General features: G+C 40.3%; 1 protein-coding gene across 1 annotated transcript in view; it reads left to right on the top strand.

The window, feature by feature from the left end:
• Positions 1-1,599: 1,599 nt before the first annotated feature.
• The window catches only part of VWA3B (von Willebrand factor A domain containing 3B), a 155,482-nt gene continuing 145,031 nt past the window's right edge, over positions 1,600-12,050 (top strand). The window contains 2 exon segments of the mRNA XM_037527901.2: positions 1,600-1,786; positions 8,378-8,605. Of these exon segments, the coding sequence (XP_037383798.2) occupies positions 8,410-8,605 (196 nt within the window). The 5' untranslated portion in view covers positions 1,600-1,786; positions 8,378-8,409.

The following is a 12,050-nucleotide window of genomic DNA, read 5'->3' on the forward strand; positions in this document are numbered from 1 at the left end:
CTGAGAAAAATCATAGGCAGATTTTTTTTTTTTTTTTTTTTTGCTTACTTGATTAGGTATAACTAAAACAAGGGCTATAAATAAAGCTGAATGGAGAAAGTAATGCCTATAGGAATACAGATATCTAAAAGATCAGAGTGTTATAGGACAGGGAGAGGGGCAGCCCAAACCCTACAAACCTGCCTATTCTAAATGGGTTCTGCCATCCGCCGCATCAACACAAAACATATGAGACTTTAATGGGAAGGAACTTTAATAAAACAATACAGGAAAGGCAAAGAATCTAGTTTCTAAATCAAGCACTCAAAGTTACCCGTCCCCTCGTGGGTAAAAGTACATCCTTATGGGAATGGCCCAGAGCAAGGCCCCAAAGCCTGCCCCAAGTCTAAAGCACCTTCCAGTGGGGACCCACAGAAAAGGGTCAGAAACAACCAGACAAGCCCAGACGGAAAAGAGCAAAATCAAAATCAAGATAAAAGCTGCCATTGTCACTTCCCCATGGGTCCCACCCACATCTGTGTCACCCAGTCCACGACCAAAAGACAAGCGCAGTTTCTTCACGTGTCTCTAGGCTCCATGCGCCTCCTCCAGGGCTCCTTCTGGCTCCATCCTACTTCCTTTCTCAGTCTCCTCTGCAGCTTCTTCTCTCTCTGCTCAGCATCACCCTCCTTTTGGGTGGGGCAGGAAACCTGGAAGCTTCCCCTTTCCTGGGGACTACCCTGTTACAAGAGTATTTTTGGTAACTGAAGTTCCTGCTCCCATAATTACAAATTTGCAAAACTGCAGCTGCTTTTGCCAGTGTCAGTTCCAACAGCAGGCTCCAGAGCTGAGCGATCAACAACCGCCTCACCTCTTTAAGTCTCTCCCCATCAATGATAAAATAAAATATCTCTTCACAGCATTGAGGTTAAAATTAAACAAAACCACACAGCTATAAGTGCTCTACAAACTGTAACATACATAGAAAAGTAGTGTTATAGAGCAGCCCTGATATTAAACGGGTTCCTGCCTGTGGGTCCTCACCCGCGCGCTTAAAAGGGACTTATGAATACTCCACTGCAGGCACACACACAAAAGGTTAATAAAAGGTTTATTTACAAGGGAAAAGGAAATAAGGAAAATGTTTGGTGAAGGTGGCTGGGATTTGGAGTTCCCAGTGTCTTTGGCTTTGACCTGGGGTGGGGGTGGAGTCCACAAAGCCTATATGGAATTAGCTTTGGGACATCCTTTTTCCCCCTAACAGTAGTTGATGGCTTTTCCTGCTGTGTGTTGACCTCGTCTGCCTCACCTGTCTGCTCTCGCATTCGCCCTGTGCATTTATCATTGTTGTTCACTTTCCTGGTGACAATAAGTACAGGGGACAGTGCCACCACCTGTCTCCTTGGAATGGGGCACTAGCTTGGGGTTAGCGCTGTCTCTTGGGGATCCCACCCACTTTCCCATCCGCACCTGGCCTGGGAACCCTCCTCTGAGCCCCACGTTTCGCCCTCCGGCCCCGCCTCCTCGGGGTGCGCGGAATGCAGACTGGGGGAGCCGATCTGTGATTGGCGGTGTCCCAGCAACGCGGCGATGCCGCAGTCAACAAGCCTCCCGGATCCCACTGGGGTCACAGAGAAATCGAAGCCTCGGAATCCTTCGAACCTAGCGCGGACCCTTTGCGAAAATCATTGCTTTGTCAACTAGAGGGATGTGTCCTTCGCTGATCCTCTCTGGTCCGAAGGCTCACGGAGGAAGGGGCGATGACTGCTGAACTGGAGTCGCCTTGTCGTTCTCCTGAGATTGCCTAGTAAGTGTGGAATGCCATCCCTTCCACGCAAGACCTGCGAGAGGCTGAGGTTCACAACAGGCTGCATAGGGAGTCTTGGAATTAATTATACAACGCTCCACTACCCCACCCACACACACTTGCAGATGCTAAATCAGGCCCAGAAAAGCTCATAATTTGTTTAGATTCATTTAACTATTTGGTACTAGGGTCTGACTGGAGAAACAAGGTTCCACAACCTTCCTGCATCAGAACTCTTTCGGCCATGCCTCCCTCCTAGCAAAAGCTCAGTCTCTCTGTTGGAGAACCAGCTTGTTTTCTTTTTTAAACTTGCCACATTTTAATAACAATCTGCTATTCAATGAAGAACAATGCTATTCATTTGCAAATACTGTAAAGTTACACTTGGAACACAAGAACAATATTTACCTATAGATTCTTAGGTGAAGGTGAGTGGGTTTTGAAAATTGGGTCCCTGGGCCAGGATAAAGGGAAATCACTAGTTTAATTCTTGTTTTAGATAATGTGCTAAATTTAACTCCTTATGTATAGGATTTAAATTTATTAAAGGGTAAATCAGGAGAGCAAGTCAAACATTCCCCTTCTGGCCATATAGGTAACAACTCCTCAGGTAGATAATTGTATCCACATAGTGATTTGCTTTTTTGTTTTGTAAATGCAGCATGCTAATAGACTGTAAATGCGGCTCTCACATTTCCTCCTCTTCCTCCTCCTTACAAGTCTATTTAATCAGAATGTCAAGTGTAGGCTCACCGATAAGGTTGTTTATAACACCAATAAAAACAGAAAAAGCTGACTACTGCTCAACTGAATGTTAGCCCTCAATAAGGATGATGATGATTAATATACAACCTGTGAAGGTTTCAAAGAGATTATCTCATAACAAACCAGTGATGCAAATCATTAATATCTGCCTCATTTCTCCTGGATTTCCAGGATTAGAAATCAGGTTGCTGGCCACACAGTTCACAGGGGTGGCTGAGGTAAGATTTAAATCCAGGAAGACTGACTCATGAGGGCAAGCACAGTCACTCTGGGACCTGATGCCTTCCAAAAGCAGCCATCTACCTGGAGTTTACAGGAGAAGAGAACCAGTTTTCTTACTAGACCACAGGCTAACAGTAATAAGGAAATGAAGTCCAGTTGAGCTTTGGTGACAATACAAGAACCAGGAGAATTTTATTTCTAATACCTCCCCCATAAAACATCCCAAATATTCTCAGATTTTCTTGGCTCTATTTTCTCAATCATGGGACCATCCATTTAAGTCTCCCTGTCTCTGTCCACATTATTGGAGCAGATGTCAACACCGAGCCTCAAAGGCAGAAGAAAGGAGGGTGCGTTACAGATTTTTCTGGGACAGTTACAGCAGGATACCCATGGAACTAATCCTGGTTTTCTTTGTTCCTGGAACAATCTTAATTCAAAATTCACATAAGTTACAAGGGTGTAGGAAGTTTTGGGTGTTGATAATAAAGCAGGTAGAAGTTTACCAAATATTTAAGCTGAACTAATGGTCTCTTAAGTTGTTAATTGTCCTTCAACCTCTGACCACATGGATTTACTCCCTTAAGGCATGAGGACTTCTACAGGGTGCTCTCCTCTGGAGCTCCATTGGGCACTTCTTGGGTGCCCAAGATGGGCAGACCCCAGCAGCACAGGCTTAGTTCCTTTAGTTGGGACTTTGGACTTGTGCCCACTGAATCTTTCTATTCTTTCCAAAACTCTGCCAGCCTGACACTATCTTCAGTTTAGAGTTTCACAACCTCATTTTTTCTTTCTTTATTTTTTTTTCATTTATAAACTTCTCCCTTTCTATTTAGGAAAGCTCTTCTTATTTCCCCCAACTTTGGCCCTTGAGATAGCTTTTAAAAGCTTAGGGCAGTGAGCAATTGGCAAGATTTGTTGTTTCTTACTTCTAGGTTCCAATGTTGCCCAACCTCAGATAAAGAAATCCTGAATGATAATAGCAATAATAATAACATAGTAGTATCCAGAAAATCATTTCTGTTTAAATAGTCAGCTCTTTTTTGATCTCAGTATTGTTAGGACTGCAAATATTTGCTTTGTTTGAAAAATCAGGATTCTCAGTGAAATCAGGTATAGCTTGACAGACAGGAGCAAGTTCTGAGAAATGTGTCTTCAGGCAATTTTATCCTTGTGTGAACATCCTAAGTGTAGTTACATGAACCTAGATAATATCACCTATTATACAATCAGGCTATTTGTAGGATCTCTCTCATACACACCATCCATCATTGACTCAAGCATCTTTATGTGCCACAAGACTAGTTCTGAGTGATCAATTCAACTCAACATGCTTACACAGTGCCGGCTCTAGATAAGCCACGGTGCTGAGGACATTCATGTAGTTTGTCTCTACAGTTAGTGACTCTTCTGTCATCTTAGAGAAGACAAACCTCTTCTCTGGTGTCCAATGACCCACTGGTGAAGTGTCAAAACAAAAGCAAAATCTTTCCCATGAGAAGTCTGCAAAAGGTTGATGACAGGTCTGGGAGAGACTTTGTGGAGGAGGCACGGTTTGTGGGCTAAGATTCCACATAGGAAAACAACCACCTGAGGCCAGGTGGAAGGGTTGCTCCATCAGGTCATTTGGCAGCATAGCCCTGACAGGCTTCCTTGCTTGGACAGTAGCTCTTAGCCCATTTCAGTAGAATGATCCCTTCTCTTGAGAGGTATCCTTTATCTCTTTCCTTCCTTGTTTTCTCTGGATCAGTTCCATTTTCTAGTTTTCATTTCTGACAATATGTTTATTATCAGGTTAAAACATTCTAAAGTCAAATCTGAATCAATGTTTCATGTAGGTTTTCAGATCCACTAGAACCACCCAGGCTTTTTTTTTTTTTTTTTAAAAAAAAGGGTCATGTGAGCGCAAAAGGAACTAGAGCATGCACCTAGCAAAGGACTTAGTTATCTTTTGTTTGGAATTAAGAATGTATTCCTTAGCTTAAAAAAAAAACAAAACAAAAACAACCAAACCTATGACTCTTCTGAAACCTTTGAAGTGTCCAAAATCCAGTTTAGGAATTTACATAGCTGTGTTTCCTTATTAAAAACACGTGGAGTGGGTGAGTGTATGAGTGTATTTCAGGGAAGAGAAAGATGAACTGGAAATGGTGAAATGGTCACAAATCTTTCAGCTTCCCTTTCTTGTTTCTAGGAACCACTGGTCAAATTTAAAAGTCCTTCAGCTGGCAGTCTTTGTTGGACAGATCTCAAAAAAGAAATTTGAAGCGTATTAGTTTCCTTTCTTGTTGATTCTAAAGTAGGAGGAGGAGCCCAAATTCATAGCTTATGATGTCTGGGTACTTGGAGGTAAAATGGGTGCTTGGCATGAAAGTGGGTATACAAAACAAAGCACATTTGTGAGAGGATAATGACGTACAAGTAACATTTGTATCTAGCTTAGCCCAATATATCAGTGTTTATCTGTGCAAAACTCATGCGTCACCAGGTTTGCTCCTAATAGTAGCCCTGGGAATTGGGGTGTGTAGATGATGTCACCCTTATAGAAAGGACGGATCACTTGCTAAAGTGGCAGAATGAATCTATACCTTTCATTCTAAACTTTTCCACTCCTACACAGTGCTCTCTTTATAACATTCTCATGAAATTGAACCCTTGTAGAAAGAAGGCAAGATCTTCATGAGTAATATAAGTTTGTACACATTGAGAATTCAACATATATGGGCCATACAAATTCACATAAACCTTCAAATGGAAAGTATTAGTTTTTAAAACATTATGATGGTCAGGTGAGGCCTATTGAACCTGACCACTGAGAGTCATAGTTTAGTGCTATGTCTTCACTGAGGACCCACAGAGCCCTACTAGAAAGCAATTCTTCTGGAATTCTGTCTTGGTCAGAACTATAGTACCAGGCTGGAGAAGTTATAATGATGGTAGACTGTAAAGAAATGGCTTGGACTTCTGCTTTTGCTACTTAATGGCTGTGGGTCCTGAACACATTCTTTAAATTCTCAAAGTTTCTGATTCCTCAAATGTAAATGGGGATGTTAATAGTGTGTAACAAAGATGGCTATAAAGAATTTGTGAGATAGTACATATGAAAAGGTCAGCCTGGTGCCTGCCAACAAATGGAAATTTCTGCAGTTGTTTCTATTAGAATAAAGGCCACAGAACACAGATTCTAGAGGTGGACAACCCAGGTTAGATTCTCAGCTACATGTCCTACCAGCTGTGAGATTGTGGGCAGGTTATTTAACCATTTTCTGTCTCGGTTTCCTCATCTGTAAAATACAAATTATAGTATTGCTTCCCTCATAAGATTATTAGAAGTATTAAATATATACAAACTAGAATATACATAATGTTATATAAGTGGTAATAATTAAGCTTCTATCTTTTCACACAAGCTCCCTAGCTTGTATGTGTGGAATCCCCAGACCCCCTGGTTCTCAGGGATATTGTCTTGGTGCCTAGAGCCCCTGCTCGTCAACTAGGTGTAGGGTCATGCAGGAGCCTCTTGCCAAAGGCATAAGTCCTGGTATAAGGAACATATTGGGAAACCAGTATCTGCTGAAAAGAGCAGGCAGGTATTAGAGTAGAGATAATATGCTTAGACTGGCAGGAACAATGGAGTCCCCCAAGCAATAGGCCCTGGTCACTCTACCCTAGTTTACATCCTGGATAATGCATACCCCACACATGTACACTTCCTCTGTACTTACCCCACCTTTGTACTTGATGCTAATAAATATAAGACTGCCTTTGGATTAGGGCTGGACTTTTTGGTATAAGCCCCTGTAGGCCCCTCTCTCTCTCACTTGGACTTTGAGTAATCTTTCCCTAATCCTGCGCTACTTCCAACGGTGCCATTCCACCAGGCAACATGTGTGAATTAATTAATTTCTGTATTTGACTGAGTTTTCATGTCCTAACTCTGATACTTTCAGAAAATACAGTTAGAGTTTCAGAATGGGAAAAGGGAGTAAAGGTCCCTCCCCCCACCCATGGGTGCCTATGAAACCTTTCCTAAGCCGGACTGGCATAGAGTGAAGAAGAAATTACCTTTAGTTCATATAAAAAAAATTACTGTACCAAGGCATACCAAATAACACAGAAAACCTAAAATAACACTAAAATATAGTAAAATCAGGTGTGATCTGATACATGCAGAGCTTTTAGAGAGTAGTTCCACGGGAGGCGCTTGGTGGGGCCACCTTGCTGCTGTGGGTGCATTACCTTTAGAACAGCTGTCATAAGGCAGATTTTCACCAATTGTCATAAAGTTGAAAATCCTTTTTGGACTTCTTTCTGTTACTAAAAACAGGTACTGACATAGGTGTCTCATAAAGCTGAAGTGGTGAGGCATGAAATTTTTTAAAATGAGGGACACGTGTTTTTCCATTGCAAAGTTCAGGGAACAACTTTGTATATATTGCATACTATGAATACAGGGGTAAGCAGAGCTTTTTTACTCCTTTTCCATATTATCAGGTCCTGCCTGAAATTGTGGTGAGTGGGTTAAAACTGCATTAGGGTTGGCTACTTGTTCCTCTTGTGTACACCAGCTATATTTAGGAGAGTGGATAAGTTTAAGATGTTGCATATTGCCTTGAGTCCAGTTGGTCCCAGAACAGCTGGTTACATGAGCCAGAATGTTAAGTCCAACTTTAAAGTATAGTTGCAAAGAATAAAACATTTGGTAGGTGAGCCCATGCATTCCAGTTGGACTGGGCTGCCATCTGGTTTCCACCCTGTCACTAGCTCTGAGTTGCTCTACCTGCAGAACAGGTGTGTTTCCTCTCAGGGTTTTATCCTCTTTGGAAGCAAAATGTCAGGTGAGATTATAATTTTAATATTGAGGTATAATTGAAAGCTCAGGAGAGAGTGATTATTTTCTAAAATGGAAGAGCTTTGTATTTTTCTGGCTAGAAAAGTAAATCCTGTTTAGAAGTGTTTCATACCAAAATTTAAACATTATTGAAAGACAAAAGCCACACATTCTCCCACTGCACAGAGAAAACCACTGTAAACCTTTGGTGTATATCTTTCCAAATATTTTGTCTGTGTGGATATTGGTATATGCATATGGTATTACATTTTATGTATACCTCTTAACAATATATGTGGATATCTTTTTTGACAACAAATATGCACCTCTCTGTTATAATTTTTAACTGATGTATAAAATTTCATTTCATGGATGTATTTTTTTATTCAAAAACTTTTTTTGTTGTTAAAATATTTTTTATTAATTTTTTTACTTCATTTTTTAAACAATATTTGCTTCCCCCATCCCCTCAGGTGTAGTCCCCTTAGAGTTTCCTTCACCAATGCACCCGTGCACCATCACCTCAGTCCCCTGTGCTCCTCCCTTCTTCCCTCTGATCCCTCTCCCTCCTCCTCCCCTGCAGGATGTCTCTGATTTATAATTGTCCTTTTTTTCTTTGTTGTGTTTTGTACTGTTATTATTTTTTTACACTGATGTCTTATTTGGTTCCCCTATATTCCTGCTATAAGTGAAACCACATGGATGTATTATTGGTGTGTGATTGTTTCCAAGTGTCCAGGAAGTCTGATTTTGATTGACAAGTGCCCTTACAGGAGCTCCTTGGGACGGAGATCCTGACTCAGAGATGGAGTGCTCAGGCTCATCTTCCACCACCTCTGAGCAGCAGCTGCAGAAGCCAGAAGAACTGAGCAACACGGAAACTGACTTGGCTGAGCAGAGCCTCGTCTCATCTGAGGAATGGCTTCAGCTACATGGACTTAAGAGCAACAAATTGACCTTGAAACAGATTTTGTCACAGATTGGATTCCCACATTGTGAAGGTATAGTATTCACAAAGTGACTCTAGCTGAAAACCCAGCCAGCACACTACCCTTTAGCCCGCACTAGGTTAAGTTGCTTCAAAAACAGATCTCAGAGCTTGTTTTGAGTTTACGTCCTTACTGATAAAAAATGTTTGTGCATGATAGTTGTACAATTGTACATAAAATCCACATATTAAATATTAGTAATACTTACTTTTTCTTCTTTTAAAGACCAAATTTAAAAAAAGAAGTTATTTGTATTTATCCATACCTCAAAGTCTATCTTGCTCATCCCCAGGGATGTAGATAACCCCTTTTTTGAGCTCATTGACTATGATAGTTGTGTGTAGTCAGGGAGAGTGTACTGTATTCCATTGTGGCTTTCTTTATGTTATGGCCCATCACTCAGAGCATACACATTTTGAGTGTTATTTCTTTTTGTTGTATTAGGCCATTAATCATAATAGTACCTATCTCTATCTCTTATGCCTTCTTTAATGGGAGGTCTGATTTGTATAAGTATAGCTGTTCCTGATTTTGTTTAATTCCTTTTATTTGTAGGATTGTCTTCCGGCCTTTAAGTCTGTGCTCTGTTGGTAACATGGATTTCTTGTAAAAAGCAGGTTGAACTTTTGTTTTGAAATCCATTCAACCACTCTATACTTTTTTGACTGGTGCAATAGGGCCATTTACCTTAAAAATTATATACTTATCCACCCTGTTCCCCATCCCAGCCCAAAGCAATCTACTTTCTGTCTCTATATATTTGCTTGCTCTAGACATTCATGGAATCATATGTATGGTGCTCTTTTGTGAATGTTTTTTTTTCTTAGCATAATGTTCTTCAGGTCCATCCAAATCACACCATAACCTGTACTTTACTCCTTTTTATGACCAGATAATATAAGGAGATGAATTGTTTGAATATACCACTATTTATTTATCTACTTATCAAACCAGTGATGGAGAGCTGATTCTTATTCTAACAGGTAGTCAGTTTGGCTGGACACAAACTCTAGATTCTGCCTCTCCTGCAAAATCAATGCTAATCTCACCAGGAAATTTCTTTCTGTCAGAATTGGTACCACTTCAATTTCTCCCTATTCTATATTGTTCTCTAGTACCTTCAAATAACTATTTTTATATTGTTCAACGTTCATCATTGTTTTCTGTGTAAGTTACTAATAAAAACTATTCCACCATTATTGGATCCAGAATTTACAATGCTTTACATCAATTTAATTAGTAATACAGCTCTCAAGTCTTCCATAGAATCATTTCTTCATCTTCAAAACAAACAACAAACAACACCAACAAAAGCATCACTCTCTCCTGACTCCAGATAAATACCTAATGTAAAGGAAAATGCTATTGGTGATTTGAAGTTGCTCTATCAATGTCAGTTATGAAAAATCATTAATGAATATGGAAACTATGATGTGAAAAGATTTATGCACTCCTATATTCATAGAGGCATTATTCCCAATAGCCAAGTCATGGAACCAACCTAAATGCCCATGACAAATGAGTGGATAAAGAAATTGTGGAATATATGCTCAATGGAATACTACTCGGGTATTTAAATAGATGAAATATTGAATTTTGGGACAAATGGATGAATCTTGAGGTGATTATGCTAAGTGAAATAATCAGAAAGTGAAAGACAGTTACTGGATCACTCATTTTCAGAATATAAATATAAAAGGAAAATTGACAAAACATAACAAAAATAATTCCTTGAAAAAAAATAATCCCTGTGAAGAATCTCCCCTTTCCACTACAATTTCAGTTAAGAAGATGAAATGTTGGAAATAGAAATTTCAAAGTTTGAGAGGTTTATTGAGTGAGACTATTGCTGATAAAATTTAAGTATCCCTTCTTTACTCTTTATTATTATGAGTATTGAATTTCAAGACTTGTCATTTTTGTCACACCTAGTGATTTGGGACCAAGCTAGCTAGAGAGGTTATAAAATTCAACCCTGATTTTTTTCTGACTTTCCGAAGTGAGAAGAGAAAGTGCTGGATTCATGATTTTTTCTCCCATCTTTGGGATTTAACAATAAAAACAACAATAAAATGATTATCACGGTAAAAGCATCTTAAGATGAGACTTAGCTCATCTTCTATCCTGCCAAGCCAGTCTCTGAAGCCTTTCTGTGCCCTTCTGTAAGCACCATGACAGAGCAGGAAACAGTTTAGAGCAGCGTTGTCAAAGGCCCAGTCCTATAAACATTGGGTCTAGCACACAGTGGGTGATTAGTAAGTGTTTGTGTAACGGCTGTCGAACAACTGCACATACACTCTGGGAATAAAATCTGTGTCTTTGACATTCTGTATGCATATTTGGAATCTACTACTTGTTTCTTCAATTTGCTAATTTATTCAAAACACACTTTTTTATTTTTTTTATTTTAACATTTATCATTTTTTAAATTTTTTAGACAATATTTGCTTCCCCCTACACCCTCAGATTGAGTCCCCATAGAATTTCCTTCCCCAAGGCACCCGTCCACCATCACCACAGTCCCCTGTGCTCCTCCCTCCTTCCCTCTCATCCCTCTCCCTCCTCTTCCCCTGCAGGATGTCTCTGGTTTACAATTGTCTGTTTTTGCTTTGTTGTGTTTTGTACTGTTGTTATTATTTTTTTTATACTGGTGTCTTATTTGGTTCCCCTATATTCCTGTTATAAGTGAAACCATACGATATTTTCCTTTTTCCTTCTGTCTTATTTCACTGAGCAAAGTTCCTTCTAGTTCCATCCATGTTGCTGTGAATGGCATGAGTTTATCTTTTTTTGATTGCTGAATAATATTCCATTTTGTATATATACTGCATCTTCTTGATCCAGTCATCTATTTGGGGGGCATTTGGGTTGCTTCCAGGTTTTACCTATTGTAAATAGTGCTGCAATAAACATAGGAGTACTGTTGTTCTTTTTTTAAATCTTTTTTTTAAAGAGGCATGTATTTTTATTTATTTATTATTTGTTTGTTTATACATGCACTGGGTACAGTCAGAAGCGCGGGAGGGTGAGAGAATTCACCAGAGCCAGAGCTGGGTGCAGAGCAGGCAGAAGGACCGAAGTACACTGCTGAGGGGAGCAGCGGGCGGCAGGAGAGGTCTGCGCGCCATTGGGACCCTCCTCCGGTGGCCGGGGAGCAGCCGGAGATCGAACCAGCAATGCAGAGGCTACGGGCAGCTTCGCAACCCAGCGCTCAACCGCTGCGCCACCGGGGAGGCCCACTGGTGTTCTTTTAAATCACTGTTTTTGTGTCCTTTGGGTAGATCCCTAGGAGTGGAATTGCCAGGTCATATGGTATTTCCATTTTTAGTAGACTGGGGAAACTCCAGACAGCTTTCCACAGTGGTTAGACCAGTTTGCACTCCCACTAGCAAGGTAGGAGAGTTCCTTTTTCACCACATCCTCACCAACATTTGTTGTTGCTTGGTTTTTTTTTTTT

This window comes from Talpa occidentalis, unplaced genomic scaffold (assembly GCF_014898055.3).
Source record: "Talpa occidentalis isolate TD23 unplaced genomic scaffold, MPIMG_talOcc4v2.1 talOcc4.5, whole genome shotgun sequence".
In the NCBI taxonomy this organism is placed as follows: domain Eukaryota; kingdom Metazoa; phylum Chordata; class Mammalia; order Eulipotyphla; family Talpidae; genus Talpa; species Talpa occidentalis.